At 38.3% G+C, this 22,445-nt stretch overlaps 2 protein-coding genes across 2 annotated transcripts; one reads left to right on the top strand and one right to left on the bottom strand.

The window, feature by feature from the left end:
* Window positions 1-4,720: 4,720 nt before the first annotated feature.
* Window positions 4,721-5,747, top strand: LOC142538754 (uncharacterized). The gene is made up of 2 exons (XM_075644053.1): window positions 4,721-4,872; window positions 4,959-5,747. Exons 1-2 carry the CDS (start codon window positions 4,780-4,782, stop codon window positions 5,745-5,747), a joined length of 882 nt encoding a protein of 293 aa, XP_075500168.1. The 5' UTR covers window positions 4,721-4,779.
* Window positions 5,748-7,614: 1,867 nt separating this feature from the next.
* On the bottom strand, window positions 7,615-8,088 carry LOC142538753 (uncharacterized). The gene has a single exon (XM_075644052.1). It carries the CDS (start codon window positions 8,086-8,088, stop codon window positions 7,615-7,617), a length of 474 nt encoding a protein of 157 aa, XP_075500167.1.
* Between the last annotated feature and the right edge of the window lie 14,357 nt (window positions 8,089-22,445).

Raw genomic sequence — 22,445 nt, 5'->3', positions numbered from 1 at the left:
AATTAGAACATGGAATATAAAGCAGAAGGATGAATATGTTTAATGTTTTAATTATTATTATGTGAAGAAAAAGATTGAATTGTGGGGTTGCTTTAGCTTAAAAAGATGATGTCCATTTAGTTGGGCGCCGTGTTGGAATGATGAGTTGGAGTGGTTGGTTGGGACTCATTCATCCAATTAATTGCTATATTATTATTTTATTCGATAGAAATAGAACAAGTCGAATCGGTCGCGTTGGCCATTTTAAAAAATATTTATATAACCCAGCCCCGTTGTATATGGGCTGGTCATTGGATTGGGCAGGGCCATTGGGTTGTCTTGTTTATCACTAAGACTTCTTTTGGTTGAAAGGATAGGATAAACTAATGATTAGTATGTAAATAATAAAAAAAATGATTGTGGTAGGATTGTAATATATGGTGTAAAATAATATTATGTTTGGTAAGATTTTTAAGTGTAGGATAATTTTGAATTTTTTGATGAAAAGACAAAATTGCCCTTCTCCTTCGCGGCGGCGGCGACGGCGACGGCGACAGTGGCGGCGGACGGCGGCCGGAAACGGCAGGCGGGAGGCGGCGGCCAGAAACGGCCGGCCGGAAATTTCGACCGGCGCCGGAAATAGCCGGCGGCGACGGTCGGCCGGGGCTCGGCCAGGCGACGATCGTGGCGGCGGCGGCGGCGGTCGGTGGCGGGAAGTGGTGCTGAGTTTGAATATAAGAGAAGGGTAAAATTGAAAAAATATGAGGTATTAAGAGTTGGATAAATAATCCTAGGGGGTGAGGAGGTATTAGTTTAACCTACCTAATATAACCTAATCATTCATAGGAGGGATTGACTTGGTTAAATAATCAGGCGTACCAAACAGCTGACTAGGTAGGATAAAATAATCTATCCCGACTAATCATCCGAACCAAACGCGGCCTAATAGTAATAGAAGACAGAAAAGAAATGGGGAAAAATTATAAAAAAAATAATTTTTGTTGTTTTTTAATATATTTGAAAAGGATTATTTTTCATAATAAATTTTGACTAAAATTATTTTGCTAACTATTTTATTAAAAAAAATGTCTTTAATGTGCACACTATGATTGCCACGATGTTATTTATTTGTCATAATCACTTTTGGATTCGATTTTCTTTTTAGTTTTTTTATGTTCTCAAATTTTAGTTTTTGTTCATTAACTCGGTGTTTTTTGGGCAATTTTAATTTGTTTTTAGATGTGACGTTGATGTGACACTAATGTAGTATTGATGTGTGTTGTGTTACATCAGCGCAAAATCGTAAAAAAAAAAAACTAAATTTGCCAAAAATATGAAGGTATAAGTCTAATATTGAAATTCGATAACATAGATGACTAAAATGATAAAGAAACAAACATAAAAGATACAAAATGTAATTTTATCTTTTCTAATGTAAGTACTTATATCAACTTACAAGATTTTTTTGAAATTATTTTATTTAAAATTAAGTTGAAAGTCGAAAAATATATTGATTAGCATGTGTTTATATATGCCTTAAAACTACTGATGATATTGTTTTATAGTGCTGTCAAATACGTCAGCATGCCCCGATTTACGGTAAGCCCGCTAATCCGACAGGTTGGGAAAAACCTCGACCCCCTCACCTATGGCAAGTTGCAAGTTAGGCGGGCCAATCCGCCAAAAAATTTAAAAATAAGAGAGATCAATAGAAAAAAAATATGATAAACAATTTCAATAGTTGATATTTCAAACAAAAATATTAACAATGATAATAATAATTAATTAATATAAACAAATCATGTAAGATTTCAATGTTACTTATTATATTTTGAATAAAAACCACATGCTCGAGCAATGTTAATAACATAAATAGAAACTTAATTATAAAAAAAAGAAATAAAATCTAAGAAAATAAAAACAATAGATATAGTTTTAAATTTACAAAATACATACTCTAAAAGTAAGTGTATTGATGCAACAATTCAAAAAAAAAATATTAAAAAGTAAAATTTTTAGAAGCATTACATAATATTACGTGGATGTGCACGGATCTAGTTATTAAATATATCATAATTTCATATTGATTGGAGCTCTAAGTCTATAAATAAATGGCTCATGACCCTTCTTTAGGTATGCTATTATTTACCTCTTTCTTATTCAATTATATTTTATTTTTGAGTATCGGAGTGTCTTCGTTTTCGGACGGAGTCATCTCACTCTTTTTTTTCTTTGATACATTGTGGTTCAGTTCGATTTTATTGAAGAAATTAATATGTGATTATCGGTTGGATGTATTTAAAGGGGGATTGATATTTTTTAATTGCATCAAAGTCGAATAAAAATTATGCATGATTACGTGTTAGAGAGTGGTCTAATGAGTTTAAATTTGATCATACTTTATATTCTATTAATTATGGTCACCATGGTCCATAGGATATACATGGTATTTGAAACTGTTGCATCATCACACTGTAAGTTGCTAAGGTGGATAAAATTGTTTTTTGTTATAAAATTTTTGGACTCAATCTGAAAATTATAATATGATATTTTCTCAAGAGTAGGTCTCTTGTGAGACGGTCTCACGAATATTTATCTGTGAGACAGATCAACCATACCGATATTCACAATAAAAAGTAATATTCTTACCATAAAAAGTAATATTTTTTCATAGATTACCTAAATAAAAGATCTGTTTCACAAAATAGGACCCGTAAGATCGTCTCACACAAATTTTTGTCTTTTCTCTCAAATGTTATATGTTTTTTTTATTGACATCTTACACATGTCCATATTATTGTATCTAATGAGCTATTGATTCATTATGTGATTGGTATTGTCTATCATGACTGCAATGAATGTGCTTATCTATCATATCAAAAGTTTCAACGTACCGATGTTGTTGATTGTTTTATTATTGATCTTTCTGAATGTAACATCGTGTTACTTTCATTTTATTGATGTCGTGTACTTATTCTGATTGTGATTCTTATAGAATCCCCACCGAATAATATTTGGTTAATCATCAACTGAATGAATGAATATATCATCGAAAGATCAAAATGATCTGAATGAATGTTTGTGATGATTATCCAAAATGGAGTCATGGACAACGGATTTTGGTGTCAATATTGAGCTCAATGAATAACAAACAACTTGTCTGGTATATGGTTCATATGAAAAATGTGATTTCGATTCAGTACAAGTGTTTTCTTGGCTCAGTGAATTATCGAATGCTAAGATTCTGAGTGTTGCATAGGAAAAAATGCTACTCCGAATATTCCGTGGAAGCCACTTCTTTGGCAACGATGATTCATACGTTGTGCCACACCATTTTGTTGTGTTGTGCCTATGCATGTTCAATGTCTAGCAATTCCAGACTTTGAATAATTATCAAACTCTAGATAACAAAACTCTAATCTGTTATCAGTTCTTAATCTTTTTATTTCTTCCCTGTTCGATTTTCAGTTAAGGTTTTCTATTCAACAAATTTGTTAAAAGCGTCATACTTGGTTTTTCATAAAATAGATCCACAATTTTCTAGAATAGTCATCAATCAAGGAAATGAAAATTTGCATTTGCTTCTGCTGTAACGGTGTTTCTTTACAAGACATAAAGTCCTTGCTTTAGGTTTCCTTTCATGACTGCTACAGAATCTTTAATAACCTTTAGTACACCATCTTGAGCTTCGTAGTAGCTTAATCATTTTTTATCCAATGTACCTAGGGAGATTAGATTCCTCTTTAAATCAGGGATGAATCTCACTTCAGTAATTACCTTCACTGACTCATCCCACATTCTTAGCTTCCCTGTGCCAATACCACGAATCTTGCACGATTCATTGTTTCCCATTAATACTTGTCCAGAATCCACTTCCACAAAGTCAAAGAACCAGTCTCTTCTAGGAGACATATGATATGCACATCAAGAGTCCATGATCCATTCTTCTTTTGGATCATTGATGGATATAGTCAGACCCTCTACTTCTTCATATCCTTCCAATAGATTTGTTGCATCACTTCCAGGATTTTTGTCAGCCTCTAACTAGCCTTTTTTTTAGGGCATTTTCTTCTAAAACTACCTTTTTCTTACAAATAAGTTTTCTTTGATCTTGATTTCGATCTGTATTGATTTCTGCCTCTGGATTCATATTATTTTCTTTCAGCATGCCTTGCTCTTGCATTTAAGCCTTCACCAATAGATTTATATTTTTTACATGGTGCCCTCAGATCCAATTCCTTTGAATGAGCAGCAGCCCCTATAACTTATTCAAGGGTCAGAGTGTCTCTCCCATACTTGAGTATGAGAGTATCCCTTATTCGATCATACAGTTTTGGAAAAGAATTCTATATAAATATGGCATGGTCTTCTTTATTGATATTCACGAGAAATTTAGGGTCTGATTCCGGCAGTTACGATGGGCATAAAGGGAGACTGTCATGCTGCTGAGAAGAAGAAAACAGGTTCTTGCTCTACTACTGTGAAGAGATCTGCTAGCTCTCCTACTGCTGTGAAGAAGAAGGCATGCTCATCCGCCTCCGCCCCAAAGCGAGCCTCTTCTCCACCTCCTTGAGCCAAGCCTCCTCCTTCGTCTGATAAGAAGAAGGCGTCCACTGAGCCTAGCCCGTCAGTCCCACAGCATGGTAAGCGCAAGATTTCTGAGATTTCAGTCGTATCGATCTCTTCTCCAGAACGGTCTGGGTTTGATGAGGGGCCTCCCCTGAATCGGGAGTAGATCCTCTATACACCCCGGATTCGACCATCGTGGGGCGGGGTCCTACTCATCTGGCTCAAAAGATAATGTATCAGCTTCCTTCCGATGTGGATGCAGCGTTCATGAGTTCACTGGGGTGGTCTGAACTCACTCGCCGGACATGCAACAGTATCACCGAGGTATATTTCTCCCTCTAGTTTCTAGATTAATGTCCAATACATGTATGATTTTCTTATCGTTTTTTAACTCTTGTCTACTTATCCAGGGCATGATGTACGTAGGGGAGTTGGTGGAGCACGCTAACGACACTCGATCTAGCGCCTGCCAAGACTTACGCGAGGGCAAGGCTCTTCGTGAACAGCTCCAGGCTACTATTGACGAGATGAAAGTGACGCACGCTAAGGAGCTTTTGGAGTCCCAAGCTCGAGGTGACGAGCTTCTGAAGGAGAAACAAGAGCTTGTGAAAGAGAAACAGGAGCTTCAGCGACTGACAGAGGACCACGCGAAGGAGAACCAGAGGCTGAAGGAAGAGTCAAAGAATGCTCGAGCTGAAGCAGCACAAATCCGTAGGGAACTCAAGGACACCAAAGCGCAGCATGCTTCCGAAGCCTCTACATTCAAGGAAGAATTCCTCAAGGCCGAGGAGTTCAACGATATCTGCGCCCCCAAAGCTTATCATTTCCTGGAGGTGGGTTTCGAGGGTGCAGTCCACTTCTTCAAGGCTCAGGGCTATCCTCCGCCAGGCGCCCCTACTGACTTCATCGACATTGAGGGTTTCATAGCGAGTCTCCCCCTGATTCTTAGACCGAGCTCCTTTACTTACGTTATTTTTCATTTACGCAGACATTGTATGCCTTCGGGCCATATTCTGTTATTTTCTGTACTGCTCTGCTTTTCATATTATTATGCGACTATGGATTTTATGACGTTTATATCTCTCCTTCTGCGCCCTTTTGGTATGTACGAACTCGTTTTCTGCCATATTGAGTATTTTGCATTTGCATTCACTGCTTCTTCTGAATTCATCTCTGATGCTTTTAAATCACTAGGGTGAATAAAATTGGCAGAGTGCGAACTCCTCTGCTAGGCGATGCCTTAGTATGAAAATAAAAATTCAACGCCCTCGCTCTCTAACTCCTCTACTAGGTGATAAAAATTCAACGCCCTCGCTCTCTAACTCATCTGCTAGGCGATACCTTAGCAGGAAAGTAAAAATTCAACGCCATCGCTCTCTAACTCCTCTGCTAGGTGATACCTTAGCAGGAAAGTAAAAATTCAACACCCCCACCATCTAACTCCTCTGCTAGGCAATGCCTTAACAGAAAAATAAAAATTCAACGCCCTCGCTCTCTAACTCCTCTGCTAGGTGATACCTTAGCAGGAAAATAAAAATTTTTCTCTTCTTCCCAACGCTGCTCCTCTACTAGGCGATACCTTAGTAGGAAAATTTTAATTTTTATAATCTTCACAATACAACAACATTCATGAATTGAAAAGAAGAACTTGATTTTATTGAATTCCAACTGATTACATAGGAAAATTCAGAAAATAAAATACATCGGTGATGGAATCAAGAATAATACTTCCTAAGGTGATAAGCATTCCAGGGCCTCTTCAACGCCTTGCCTTGCGCATTCTCCAAGTAATAGGCTCCAGAGCTCAGCCTCTCGATAACTTTGAAGGGACCCTCCCACTTTGGATCTAACTTTCCTCTCTGCTCTTCTTGAACCTTCCTCAGGACCAAGTCACCTACCTGGAAGTTTCTCTGAATGACCCTCCGATTATAAGACTGTGCAATGCTGTTCTTATAAGCTTCCATGTGAATGCTGGCAACCTTTCTATTTTCTTTCAAAAGATCAATGTTCAGTGGCACGTCTCGCACCATTGTCCTCGTCATAAAACATTACCCTTGCTGATTCAAACTCAATCTTAGCCGGGAGCAATGCCTCATTACCATAGACCAAACTGAAAGGATTTTCTTTGGTTCCTTCTCTTGGAATAGTTCGGTACGCCCATAAGACACTTGATAGCTCATCCATCCAATTTCCCTTAGCATTGCCAAGTCGAACTTTCAGACTCTGCACCAGTGTCTGATTAGTCACCTCCACCTGCCCATTACTCTGCGGGTAAGCTACAGATGTAAAGACTTGTTGGATCTTCATCTCTTTACACCAAGCTTGGATCTTAGCCCCTTGGAACTGTCTTCCATTATCAGATATCAATCTTCTAGGCACCCCATATCTGCACACTATATTCTTCCACAGGAATTTCAGGACGTCATTCTCAGTGATTCTGGCCAAAGGCTCTGCTTCCACCCATTTCGAAAAGTAATCAACCGCTATCAATAGAAATTTTTTCTGAGTAGGAGCTATAGGAAAAGGCCCCACAATATCCATTCCCCACTGGTCAAAAGTACAGGTGGTCGTGATGGCCTTCATCATCGCGGTCGGCCGGTGATGCAACCGAGCATACCGTTGACAACTATCACAAGATATCACTAACTCTTGAGCATCATGCAGTACTGAGGGCCAACAATAATCGGCTAGCAATACCTTCCTTGCCAACGCATAAGCCCCCAGATGATTTCCACAGCACCCCTCATGAACTTCTCGGAGTACATAATCAGCCTCTTGATAACTCAAGCATCGAAGAAGCGGCCCCTCAAAAGACGTTCTATACAACACTTCTCCGACCATCACATAATGCGAACACTTTGTCTTCAATTTACGAGCTTCGCGAGGGTTATCAGGAAGCTTTCCCTCTTTCAGGTAATCAATTATGCCAGTCCTCCAATCCTCCTCCTCCTGCTCAACTGCAGGCAAACTCGTGTGAGGTGTGAGTTCAACTTGAAATACCACATCTCTAGTCTTCCAACTTCCCATTGTTCCAGCCATTTTGACTAGAGTGTCCGCCTTTTTATTTTATTTCCTGGGAATCTGTTCAAATGTTATCTCTGTGAATTTCTCTCTGACTCTGTCCACTTCTTGAGCATACTCAATAAGCTTTTCATCTTTCACATCATACATTCCCTTCATCTGTTGTGCTACCAACTGTGAGTCAAAAAAAATAAGTTCCCGGGTAGCTCCCACATTTCTGGCTGCTCGAAGTCCTGCCAACACAGCCTCAAACTCTGCCTCATTGTTGGATGCTCGAAAGTCCAACCTTACAGCCAATTTCACTTCCTCCCCAGCTGGTGAAATCAGTACTACCCCCACACCACTTCCATTCTTCGACGAGGAACCATCCACATACACCTTCCAAGGGTCTTCATTCTCCTGATGCACGGTCTCAGCCAGAAAATCGGCTAAGGCTTGTGCTTTGATAGCTCTTCTTGGCTCATACTGGATGTCATACTCTCCCAGCTCAGTAGTCCATTTTACCAAACGGCCAGACATATCGGAATGAGTTAAGATCCTCCCCAATGTACTGTTGGTGAGCATCACAATTGGATGAGATAGGAAGTAGGGTCTCAAACGTCTCGCAGTCATCACTAAGGCTAAAACCAATTTTTCCAACCCTGAGTACCTTATCTATGCCCCCTTGAGTGCATGTGAAACATATTAGACTGGCTGTTGAGTTGATCCCTCCAACTTGACAAGGACCGAACTCAGAGCTTCCTCGATGACAGATAAATATACCCACAAAGGCTCACCTGCTGCCGGTTTGGCCAGGACAGGCAGCTCAGCAAGGTATTTTTTCAACTCTCCAAAAGCTTTCTCGCAGGCTGGGTCTGTGGGGACCCGGACGCTAATTCATTCCTTAATCGTCTTTAGGAATAATTCAAACAATTATAATAAATAGGGTCTAAATTTTTTTTTCTTTTAAAATACAAAGCGGAAACGTAATGTAATTCAATTCAAATTATATATTAAACATAACCATACAAATCTTGTACTATCTACAAGAATTCAACTAGGTTCAACTATATATCAGTGCTAAATCCTAAGTTGCTTCGAAGCCCGGATCTCCACGCTATCTAGTCCAGCCTCGTTCTCTTTTTTGACCCTGATCCTATCCCACATGTTGCCATGCACACATACAAACAAGACAACAGCCGGATAACTCCGGTGAGAGTTACATTCTCAGTATAAATCATGTATACATGAAATCATAAAACAATATAAAAGCATATAACAGATATGTCTAACATGTATTCAAATCAAAATATAAATCCATATCAAGAATAAATCCTATTGTAAACATGTACCATCATCAGGAACATAATTCATCATGTACCATATCAGGAACATAATCAATATAACCCAATATAAACTGTCAATTAGACTCATGACTCCACATTTAAGACTAGACTCAATCCTAATCTAGGGATCCCTGTTTCCAGATGTGGTATTCCTATATCGACCAACAGTAATAGAAAAGACTCCAGTTCTATCCACGTCGATATAACCAAAACACCCAGATGTAAAGATGTCGGTATTCCTATATCGACCAACAGTAATAGAAAAGACTCCAGTTCTATCCACGTTGATATAACCATAACACCCAGATATAAAGATGTCGGTATTCCTATATCGACCAACAGTAATAGAAAAGACTCCAGTTCTATCCAAGTTGATATAACCAAACATCTAGTGTCCTGACCTAACCGTCATGGACTGTGGTCCTATCGCCAATACACTATCTTGTGACATCGTGCAATGTACCCGTGGCTATCCCGCCACTATCGGGTACTTCTGTCACAAGATTACTCGTCTAATGCATGCTCCTATAACTCCATAGAACAGGCATGTAATCAAATCAATAATCACAATAATAAAACATAATAATAAGTATGTGATTTAGGGAAACTCAAGTACATCCTACTTGAGTCGATGTCCCAATTCCACATTGACTTATACCTTTATCTTCTTGATCCGACGAAGACGAAGTATCGAAGTCAAGTCTGTCCATACCCAATCTGTCAATGACAATATCGAATAGACACAATATCAATATGTAACTCAATTCAGAATCTATTCTGATCAATACTCAAATCAACATACTATCTGATCAATGTCAATCGACATACAGTACAACAATACAATCTCAGTCAATCGTAAATCTGATCAATATCAATCTACTGAGGTTTCGACGACATAACAATACAGTCTCGATAACCCCGTAAATCCCAACATCTCAGAAATAATACCAGAACTCATAATCAATACCGATATAACTCATAATTTCAATGATAATACAAATCTGATATCGAATCTCAGTCAATTCAACTCCAAAAATCATAACAATTACATACACAATCTGTTCTTCGATCTGATTCCAATTATACGATGTCTACTATATCAGAAACACCGTATATGATTCATATTCGATTCTGACAATATCATAATTTCAACACATATCAAAACGTAGCAAAACTTACGTCCAGTTGTAGCCTGCGTTGATAGGAACACAGTACTGAAGTCAGATTAAAAATCAGACGGGCGATTTCTCGTAAATCCCAATCTTTATGTCGAAGAAAACTTACAACCTTTTTCCCTTGAAGCTTGCTCGGTTGCTGAATGAAGAATCACTTCATTTATATATATATATATATATATATATATATCCACTTGTTGCATGTAAATCAACGTGTCTCCTTTTCAGGTTTTGCAAGCGGCGTTCGGGCGATTAATCTTTACCGCTCGGGCGCGGAAGTTTCTGTCGAGATACTCAGCTGAACATCTCCTGGCGCTCGGGCGGTAATATTCTACCGCTCGGGCGCCAAACATTCTGTCCAAACTCATGGTGCATTGGCGCTCGGGCGGTTCTTTTCTACCGCTCGGGCGCGAGATGTTCGGTCCAACATCTTGGCTTATAATGTAACGATGCCCTGCTTCTTCATTTGAGTTCCTATAACCTCAATTCTATCAATTAATCAACTTCTGATTACAGCAATTAAATCTCGGGCATTACAGGATCCCATTCAAATTTTTTCGCCTTCCGCAAAGTCCGGAAGAACGGTAAGCTTCTGTGGGCAGACCTCGAGATAAAATGTGCCAACGCAGCAATCCTCCCTGTCAACTGCTGAACATCTTTGGGTCCCCGGAGAGAGACCATATCTTGGATAGCTTGAACTTTCTCGGGGTTGGCCTCTATCCCCCTCTCCGTCACCATATAACCCAAAAACTTTCCACTCATCACCCCGAAGATACACTTTTGAGGATTCAACTTCAGCCCGTAGGATCTGAGGGTGGCGAAGATTTCCACCAAATCAGGTATGAGCTGGGATGAGTGTAATGCCCAAGATTTTGATTTTGTTAATCTGATATTATTGATTTTGAACTGATGTGATTATAGATGGGCCATTCCGAGACCAGATTGGGTGAGGCATGTGATTTATGTATATTTTGTACAGAACTGTTGGCGCCCGAGCGGTAGAAAAGGGCCGCCCCAGCGCCAATGCATCACAAGAATGGATTTTGGACAGAGAGTCTGGCGCCCGAGCGGTAGTTTTTGACCGCCCGAGCGCCAGTGTTCAATAGGATTATGTTCGGGCAGAATATGTGGCGCCCGAGCGGTAGTTTATGACCGCCCGAGCGCCAGTGCATAATAAAACAAGAGCTTGGGCAGAACATTCCGCGCCCGGGCGGTGATTCTCGACCGCCCGAGCGCCGACCGAAGTTTAAGAAAAATAGACACATATCCAAGAATGCAACGTGGGATATATATAAGCCAACTCCTTCAGAAATTATCAAAAAAAAAAAGAGAAAGAACGAGAAGGGGTCAGAAAAGATTGTGAAATCCTTACATCTTTATATTTCAATCCGCCCGTCTGATTTGTAATCCGACTTCAGTACCGTGTTCCTATCAACGAGAACTTCAATTGGGCGTAAGTTTTCTTATGTTCTCATATGATTTGAAAGTATGATATTAGCAGAATCAGATATGATTGATATATGCTGTTATTGACATAGTAGACATCGTATAATTGAAACCGGATCGAAGAACAGATACCATATGTAATTGTTATGAATTTTCAAAGTTGATTTGATTGTGATTAGACCGATTTGATATCAGAATTGTGTTGTTATCGATTATGAGATGTTGGGATTGATATCTGATTGATACTGTATTGCTGGGTATATTGATATTATTCAGATTTGGATCAGATGAATTGTTGATTGTATATACTGATATTGTATTGCTGGTATTTCGAGATTGTACAGTTATGCCGTTAAAACAGAATTTGATTGAGTTCTGATTATATCCAGTACTGATTTGATTGAGGAGTATATTGATATCGTGTCTATTCGATATTGTCATTGCCAGATTGATATGGACAGATTTGAATTTGAGACTTCGACTTCGTCAAACCGAGAAGAGAAATGTATAAATTAATGTTGATTCAGGATTGCACAACTCGAGTTTGATTTGACTTGAGTTTCCCAAAATCACATACTTTATCTTATTACATTGATATTTGCAATTGATAAGTTTGATATGTCTAGGATATGGATGTATAGTCTAGTATGTGTTGTGATGAGTCAGTGGCAGGACATGCCAGGGCGGATAGGCCTAGTCTTTGGCAGGATATGCCAAGACACCGGACGTTTGGTCATATTGATAGTGCATAGGAGTGGAGCAACTTCTATAGCGAGATTCAATATGGACAGGACCAAAGTCCGTAATAAGAACGTACCGCCACCGCGATCGAGAGAGTAGGTGGGAGATTGTTGCGTTCTTATTCAGATCGGGATCCCTAGATTAGGAATGAGTCGAGTCAGAGTCTCAAAGTCACAGAGCGTGATTTACCGCTTGATATTGATTCATGTTTTCTGATTTTGATACATGTTCAGAGTGTGATTTACAGTTTGATATTGATTCATGTTTCTGACTGTGATACATGTTATAAATATCTATATCATACTTTTATATCTGTTTATATGAAATGCATGTATACATGGTTTATAATGGGAATATAATTCTCACCGGAGTTATTCGGCTGTTGTCTTGTTTGTATGTGTGCATGACAATAGGTGGGACAGCACCAGGGTCAAGACGAGGACGAGAGATGACTAGTTTAGCGTGGAGATTCGGACCCAGAAGTAGATCTGTTTCATTACCTGACATGTAGTGAATGAACAGTAGTCGTTATGATTTACTTTTGTACAGGACTTGTACTTAGATCTGGATACTGATCTCGTAAATGAAATAAGATTTATTTCATATGTTTCCGCTTTTGTATTTTTTAAAAAAATTTATTCCCTGTTTATTTAATTGTTTTAATTATTCCCAAAGACGATTAAGAAATGAATTAGCGTCCGGGTCCCCACAACGAGTCTTTTGATTTTACCATGATGTTGTCCACATACACTTCGACATTCCTTCCCACCTGCTCAGAAAATACCTTATTCATCTGTGGGGACTCGAACCTAATTCATCTTCTTAATCATTATTAGGATCATTAAATTAATCTGGGTCTAAAATTTTTTTTAAAATACATAAGTGCGGAACATAAAATAATCAATCTGATATACATATCAACAGTAAAGTACAAGTCTTGTACCAAATACATTTATCTCAACTAAGGTTCAACAACTACATCAAGTGGTGAAATCAAATCTACTTCTAAGTCCGGATCTCCACGCTAATCTTGAATCTCTCATCCTCTCCGTGACCCTGATCCTGTCCCACCTGTTGTCATGCACACACACAAACACAACAACAGCCGGATAACTCCGGTGAGAAATGCATTCCCAGTATAAACAATGTATACATGCAATCATATAAACAGATATAAAAGCATGAAACAAATATCAATAACATGTATCAAATCTGAAAGACATGAATCGATATAAAGCTGTAAATAAACTCTGGACTCGTCATCTCAGACTCGACTCATCTCTAATCTAGGGATCCCGGTCTAACTCAGACTTTGGTATTCTGTATCGAATCTCCGCAATAGAAGGCGATCTACTCCTACGCAACATCGATACACCAAAAGTCTAATGTCTTGGCGGTTCTGCCGAAGACTTGGCGGCTCTGCCAATGACTAGGCACATCTGCCTAAAACTCTAACTCATGCTTTGCTATAAATCAATAGACTAAGCATATCAATCTCATGAATTGTAAATATAAATGCAATAAAGTAAAGTATGCGATTTTGGGAAACTCAAGTCAAATCAAACTCGAGTCGTATCTTCCCGATTCAACATTGATTTATACATTTCTCTGTCGATCTGACGAAGTCGAAGTCTCGAATTCGAATCTGTCAATACTCAATCTGGCAATGAAAATATTGAGGAGTACAATATCAATATACAACTCAATCAATACTTGATATAATCAGAACTCAATCAAATTCTGTTTCAACGGCATAATGACACAATCTCAATATACCCATCAATACAAATCAACAGATATCAATCCCAACAACTCATAATCGATAAAAAAATCAATCTGATATCAAATCTGTATAATCTCAATCAAATCAATTCTGAAAAAGCATAACAATTTCATACGGTGTCCGTTCTTCGATCTGATTTCAATTATACAATGCCAACAATATCAGGAACAGATAATAACAGTCATATCATGATTCCTCTCGTATCAGATTTTCAAATCATATCAAAACATAATAAAACTTACGTCCAGTTGAAGCTCTTATCGATAGGAACACAGTCCTGAAGTCGGATTAAAAATCGAACGGACGGATTTCGCACAAATCGAATTCTAGCTCTGAGGAAGTTTGGAGGATTTTGGCTCGGTCTTTCTTTCTTTTTTTTTGATCAGATGAAGGAAGATTAACAATTATATATATATATCTTGCATGTCCAATCCATGTGGCTAAGTCTTTGCACTGCACGTCTCGCGCATATGCGCGACCCTCCTCGGCGCATCGGCGCATATGCGCAAGACATTCTGTCTCGGCGCTTGTCTTCTTGACAGCTCGCGCATATGCGCGCCCTCTCCCGGCGCATATGCGCGAGGTTCTCTGCCATACTCGCGTATATGAGCGGGTCCTGGTCGCACATATGCGCGAGGTTCTCTGCCTACTCCGCGCATATGCGCCCGGTCTGGTCGCGCATATGCGCGAGGCTCATTCCTCGCACATACTTCAATTTTTCTTTCGTCTTTTTCGGTCCGATCCTTTCCGTCTATAATCACATCCATTATCAACAAATCATTTCAGATTACAATAACAAAATTTTCGGGCATTACAATTCTCCCCCTCTAAGATCTGATTTCGTCCCCGAAATCACAGGTAATCAAATCAGATATCAAAACAGATATAATCATATTGTAATCATATTGACCTCCACACGGGCCCTCTTCCCCTCTTCTTTCACTATTCCTTCATAATATCGTCGCGCAACTTTCTGGTCTCCACACAAGACTCCCACCTCCTTTCCAACAGGAAATTTCAATTTCTAATGATACGTGGAAGCAACAGCTCTGAAGTCCTTTAAGACTGGCTGTCCCAAGATCCCATTATATGATGAGGGGGTATCCACCACGGTAAATGTTATCATCTTTGTTACCCGCCGAGGGTCACGTCCCAAAGATAGGGGAAGAGTAATCTGACCCAGCGGCGGAATGGCATGTCCTGCAAACCCATATAGAGGAGTAGAGATTGGTTCGAACTCAAATCCTTCCACCTTCATCTGATCCAAAGTGCTATTGAACAAGATATTCATAGAGCTTCCATTATCAATAAAGATTCGTGCCACATCGTAATTGACAACGATAGTCGTCACCACAAAGGACATCGTTATGCAGAGCCACAATGCCTCGGAGGTCTTCCGACCCAAAACTGATGACAGGATCCTGGGGTAGGTCCGCACCCTTAGATATTTCAAAATTTTCCAATCTCCTCCCATGCGCTTTCCGAGCTCGCCCGGAATCTCCATCAGTAGCACCCCCGAGATCATGTGAATCATTCCTCTCGTGGGGTGGTTATCTTCATCTGTTCTCCTCCTCGGCTCGACAGGTTCCTGAGGAACATCCTGACCTCGACCTTCTCTCCTCGGCTCCTCGACCCTCTGATTTATCCATGGAGGGCCTCGACCCCACCTAGAAGACGGGCGAGACCTCAGTTCACTCCCAGATGAGTATCCTTCCTGTCTGCCCCGCGGTGGAGGCCAAGCATTGCTCTCAACCCTCTGCGACTTCTCCCACCTCTCCCCTGACTCCCTCACGTCCATCACTTTATCCCGATTCCTATTCAGAGGAACATGTGACGAAAATTGTCCTCTACTTCTAGTTCTGTCTTCCTCTCTTTCCCCCGCACCTCTCTTTCTTCCTCCTTTCTCCGTTCCCTGAACTCTACTTCCTCCGGGCCGGTTTTCCATCCTTCTGTATCGTTGGGCATCTTCCAAGTTTACATACTTCTCAGCTCGAGCCAACAGATCATCATAGCTCGACGGAAGCTTCTTGACCAGCGACTTAAAAAACTCCCCTCCTCTCAGGCCTTGGGTGAAAGCACTTATCATGATGTCCGGAGTAGCCGCTGGTATCTCCAGCGCTGCATTGTTAAAACGCTGGACAAATTCTCGCAAAGTCTCAAACTCCATGTTGCTTAATCACAAACAGGCTCAAATAATTTTTCTGGTGCTTCTTGCTGCTAGAAAATCGATGCAAGAAGACAGCTGAGAAATCCTCAAAAGAACGTATGGAGTTAGGCTGCAAGGTGTTAAACCACTGCTGGGCTGACCTCACCAACGTGCCCAAAAACACCCTGCATTTCACTCCATCTGTATACTGATGCAATAGAGCCGCGTTCTCAAATCTCCCCAAATGCTCTTCTGGGTCGGTATGTCCATCGTATTCTCCAACATTTGGTTGTCGGAAACTCGGGGGAAGTCATTCTTCCAGAATGGCAAGCGAAAAAAGACTTCCTCTCTTGGGGGCCGGCGCTCTGCTTCCCACCTGCTGTCTCAACATCCGTATTTCCTTCCACATTTCTCCAATCTCTGCATTTCCTTCGCTTGGGAGGGGCTGAGTCTCTTCAATCCTGCTCTGCTGGCCCTCAACATTTTTCTCTCGCTCCTAGCGAGTGGCCTGCTCTTCAACGAACATAGATTCTTGGTTCCTCTTCATAGCCTCATCTACTGTCGAGTTATGAATTGACCCAACTGCTCCAGGGTCAAGTTCCCCACATTTTCATTAGGACGGGGTTGCTCGACCCTGGTCTCTTGACGAGGTTGTTCAGTTCTCGTCTCCTGACGGGGTTGTTCCGGCCTCGCCTCAGCATGAGACTGTTCGGGTCCCCTATGAGGGCGCGATGATGCTGAGTTAACTCTTCTACTCCCTCTCCTCCCTACCATCTCTACGTCTCAATTCAAATTTTCCCACAGACGGTGCCAAGTGATACTCATGGGAAATTTAGGGTCCGATTCCGGCAAGTGTCAATAGTACAGATGCAGGGTTTTGAAATTGTCTTGAGCCTGAAATCACGAAGAAGACCGTTAGAAGGGGGCCAGGAGGGTGTCCTGGCATAGCCCCTCCGATGCTCAAGTCAGTTACTGAGGATATGAGTCAAGAGCAGCTAAGGGTGCTGCTGAAAACAATATAGTGAATGAATAATCATACGCTCAAACCTGATATTTATAGGAGAATACCTGGGCTTTTCATGGACCCTTCACCTGTATGCCCTAGATATGGGCCGGATCTTGATGGGCTTATCCATGAGATATCATTCATCAATAGACATCTTTGAATCAGAAAGCAACTTGGTGAATTCATTAATGTTTTCATTTATGGTTTTGTTCTCGTCCATCTTAAATCCATAGAATGGTTGTTTCAAATAAATTCAATTGGCCAGAGCCTTGGTCACATATAATTGTTCTAACTTATTCCACATGTCACAAACTGATTTCTCCTTCACAAATTTTCCAAGGATTTGATAGCTTAAACTTCGAAAATTTGAATTTCTTGCTTTCATTAAGATCTCATCTTTGTTTGTAATAGTCTCTGGCATCTTCGATTCACACTTTAGAGCCTCAACCATTCCTAGATTTCCCATATGAGCAATATGTTAGAGTAGATGCCCTGCAAGCCAACGGTTGGCTAGGGAATTTATTGACTCAAGTGTAATAAACAATCTTTATTTTAATATAATTTACTTTTTAATGGTTTCGTTATACTTTATCTGTATACCCATGCAATCAGCATAGATAAAGTCCTTGATTATGCTTTAATACAAATGAATCGTAATTCGATGTTGAAACTCATTTGTAAACACTGCATATTCTTAATTCGTTCCTAGTCGATTCAGCCGCCTAAAACTTGGATAAAGGTCGCTTGAGCTCGAGACTAGCATATGTGATGTTGTGTACTGCGTTTCTTGGTAAGGGCATAGAGATGTCCAAACATGCAGATGGGTAGTCATATGATGATTATACCGAACAACCCTCCCTCGGACTTTCCAAGTGGTTATCATTCATCGAGAGGATAAGTCCGTGGTTATGATTGTACACCATTAGTCCTTACGACCCGGGACAACACTGAGGCTCTATATGCTAGGGCTGTGCTTTGACTCATTTACCGGCTCCAGGAGAGTCATCAGGTGGCGAGGTTGGGTACAGTTGCGACACATATAGGAGCCAGTGCATTGTAGTCGGGGATTCACCGCTCACCTACGGGTGTGGATATCCTATGTGATCTAATGTAATAATAGTGCATGGAATCTCTGGCCAGAGTATGAGATGTACGTTGGAGAAGGAGTTCTCCAATAGTACACGCGATGCCACTATTATAGTTATCACATAGTTATCGAATTAATATGCAACCCTCGATGAACCAATGGTTGCAGATTCGATCGGGGTATATGAGATGAAGGGACCGTACTGTACGTTAATCATAATCGACTGGTTCTTGCAGGCACTATCAGTGATACCTAGGGGATCATGGGGCGATGCTACTAGACGCTCTTACCATGATCCGATGGGTGCAATCAGAAATGAGTTCTGGCATTCTTGATCAAGGTGTTGATGAAAAGAATGAGGCTAACTAGGGTAAGCCCGAATAAAGGATTATGTCCTGAATCACAAAGAGTTGTGAACTCACGGCTAGCTGTATCCCTGAACCATTGAGGGTCACACAAGTACTGGATTGTTTGTTCCCGTTGATAGAATAAATTCAACTCCTTGAATTTATATTATGATATAGTAAATTCAAGGAGTTGAATTTATGATAATTAAATTTTGAGAAAATAAATTCAAGGAGTTGAATTTATGATATAGTAAATTCAAGAAGTTGAATTTATGAAATTTGGAGAGAATAAATTCAAGGAGTTGAATTTATAAAAATTTGAGAATTTAATTTATTAAACTCAAATGTTGGGTTTATTAAATATTAAATCTTGGAGGTGATAAAAATTCAAGGAGTTGAATTTATCATTTAAATAATAAATTCAAATGTTGAATTTATAATGTATTTAATTTATTAAGCTCAAGAGTTGAGTTGATTAATTAATAAATTAAATATGGTTGGTAATATGTTTAATAGGCTTGTAGGAGTACAAGTCTAACATATTAAATAATTAAAGTTTTAATGGGCCTTGATTAATGGATTAAACTAGTGTGACTAGCTCAATTAATTAATCAGGCCAATTAATGTTAATTAAAGGGCCCAATTATTATACTATGATAATTAGGTCATGGGTTAAATATAATAATAAGAGTTTGACCTAAAATAACCTAGCCTCCATCCTCATGATCTTCGAAAATCACCTATTATTCATCCAAATATTTAGTTTACTTAATTAATGAGATTAATTAAGTAAATCATGATTAAAGAAAAAAAAAGATTTCTTTATTCCAAATGGTACAGATTTTCGAGAGATTCTCTCCAAGATTTAAAATGAAAAGTTCGGCTCTTCCAAAGGGGATTGAAGTGCTGCTCTCGAAATTTTCTTTCTTGTTGCAAGAAATTGATTTTTCCTTCCGTGTTCTATCTCTACGCAAAAATATCTTCTAAATTTCTAGTGCAATTTAGAAGAGGAACAAATATTCCAGTCGTGGACCGGATTAGGAGATCGAAGAATGTTCGTAGGGATTTACAACAAGAGCTACATCCGCTAATACCGGATTAGTTGGAGTCCAGTGATATAATTCACAAAGGTATAAAATTCTTTACACCCTATGAATGCTTTTGTTAAAATCATACGAGCGTCCAAAGCAAAACATATTTTGATTGTCAAAATAAAATTAAAAATTTTTAAAACTTCCGCTGCGTTTGGACGCGTAGAAAACCGAGATCCAACACAATAATCTTCTCTCTCCACAGGTTGAAATTGTTTCTACCATAAGACTTCTCTATCTCAAATCTTGATGTCATCGTTGTTTGAAGATTGTCCCTGTTTTTCAAACAATGAAGCACAAAAGTTATTTGGGGTAGATGATCAAATGTCTTTCAGGCGAGCCACCAATAATCTTGTATTTGAAAGAACCTGGCTGTGGCACCAGTTTGTGAGGAAAGGCACCAGAATCACACCAAAGAAAGTGAATAATTATAATATTTTAATGTAAGTAGTGAAAAATATAATTTTATTATATATTTATAAATAGGAATTATAATTTATTTGAGCATATGACTTATCAACTGATAATCCTATAATTTTTATATAAAGATTAAGATAATTATTTATTATAACATAAATTGTAAATAAATTAAAATATATTTTTGCACTTTTATCAATTAAATAACTTTGAAATGCGCATTCAGTTGAATATACTAAAAATAATTAGATTTAAAAACCAATTTTATTAAAAGGAAAAATTGATTTTTTAAAAAGATGATGCATCAATTAAATCATTTATAATATTTTATATACTAATTTTTCAATAATCCGACTCTAAAAATATAATTGCAATGCTATCAAATAGTATTTGGATCTCTTACATATAACCAAACATATTCAAGTTGAGACGTGCCAACTCCAAGCCAAATTCCTCTCACCCACCACGTTTGATAATTGGAATCAAATTTTGGAACAACTTTCGGTGTGTCCTTGTTTTCAAATTTGGGGTATCGGTGTTATTTTTCAAACGACAATTTTTATTTTTGTTTTTAATTGGAAAAATGATGGAAAATAGCACGAAATTTCATCATGTTACATGTCGAAATTTCTGAAACTATAAATGAAAAACATTAATAAATTAATTAGGTCGAAAATAAAAATGTCAGTTGTCTCACATCGTTTAGATAAAATATTTGAGAATTACATATATCGTTTTCGACAATCCCCCTCTTGAGCTAATTTTTGTGATTGAGTTAAGTTCAAGTTTCAATCTTAACATAGTATCAGAGCTCAGGTTTCACCGTTATGTGTTGGACTGCCTATAATTAGACCACCCATTCTGTCCATAGTTGGGTCATTTGTAAATTTCACGCTCTAAATGTCCATTTCAAAAAATGATGAGAGTATGTTATTTGTCCCACATCAGTTGATGTTCATTCCAAGGCATGAGGGGGTGTGTTAGTTGTCACATATCGGTTGGATAAAATACTCGAGAGTTGTATATAAGGTCTTGAACAATCTTTTCTCATTGAGCTAATTTTGAAGTTGAATTAAATTCAAGTTTAAGTTTTTTTTTTTTAAAAAAAAAAATTTATAGTTTAAATAATCAGATATATTAAGGTGGATCCGGGCGGTGCACGTCACCGTATGTGAGAAGATCCCAAATAACAGCATCCATTTGTTGGCATATATGCAAATCCCATTTGCCACTTTTAGGCCATTCATTTCGAACTTACCAATAATATGCCACGTCCTAATTATTTAAATTTTCAGAATTAACACACACGTATATAGATACACACATATATATATATACATACATAAATTCTTATAAAACTATTTTACATATCTATTTTGTAAGTCACGTTTTGTTTTATAAACTCATAACAATATTATTTTTATGAATCTCGACCAATCTCATATGAGATCTAGTAATATACATATATAATATAGATATATAATATATTATATAGTATATAGTTTAATATATTACATATTCACCGTGCACATCTCTGCTAATAAAATGATAATCATTTATTAAATATACAATTAAAAAATAAATAGAATGAATTGATAACATATTTAAAATTTTATGTTTCCAAATATAATCACAACTTAATAAGTTGCTGCCCTGCTGGAACTACTCTCCATGTGGCATGTGGAGGAGTGACACAGCAGGCTCCTGGTTACTTAATTGTGTGCTGTTTGTTTTTTAGACAAAAATATTTGTCCCCACGACGACATTTGGAGTTCGAAATGATCGAAAACGACTCCCATCCAATAAGAAATAAATGAACATCAAAACCCCTTTTGGATAAAGTTATTTTAAATCTTTAAAAATCATCACACACCACCACATTAGTGCATAACTTTCATAACAAAAAAATTACGTGAGACGGTTTTATAGGTCGTATTTTGTGAGACATATCTTTTATTTGAGTCATATATAAAAAAAGTATTACTTTTTATGCTAAGAGTATTATTTTTTATTGTGAATATCGGTAGTGTTCTCAACTTTCATTTACATAATCATCGTGAAAATTTAGGCAAAGACTAAGTATAAGTTACACGTTACTTGTATCAATACTTCATATTAAAAAACAATCTTATACCAAATTATGTTTTAAAAAATCAAGGATTAAAAATCCCTACCAAAATTGGTAAATATGACTGGATTTTTTATAACATATATATATATATATATATATATCTATCTGTGTGTGTGTGTTGAAGAAGTAAATTATATGGAAAGGAAAGAGAAACATGCACTACAAATTCGAGTTCCACGTC

This window comes from Primulina tabacum, chromosome 3 (genome assembly GCF_025594145.1).
Source record: "Primulina tabacum isolate GXHZ01 chromosome 3, ASM2559414v2, whole genome shotgun sequence".
Taxonomy (NCBI): domain Eukaryota; kingdom Viridiplantae; phylum Streptophyta; class Magnoliopsida; order Lamiales; family Gesneriaceae; genus Primulina; species Primulina tabacum.
The sequence above is the reverse complement of the archived record's forward strand: the minus strand, read 5'-3'. Positions and strand labels throughout refer to the sequence as shown.

Excerpts from the sequence above, each read along its gene's own strand:
- LOC142538754 (XM_075644053.1), top strand. The coding sequence starts at position 4,780 with ATGTATCAGCTTCCTTCCGATGTGGATGCAGCGTTCATGAGTTCACTG. Across the intron at positions 4,873-4,958 it reads CATGCAACAGTATCACCGAG|GGCATGATGTACGTAGGGGA; the intron begins GTATATTTCTCC and ends CTACTTATCCAG.
- LOC142538753 (XM_075644052.1), bottom strand. The coding sequence starts at position 8,088 with ATGTCTGGCCGTTTGGTAAAATGGACTACTGAGCTGGGAGAGTATGAC.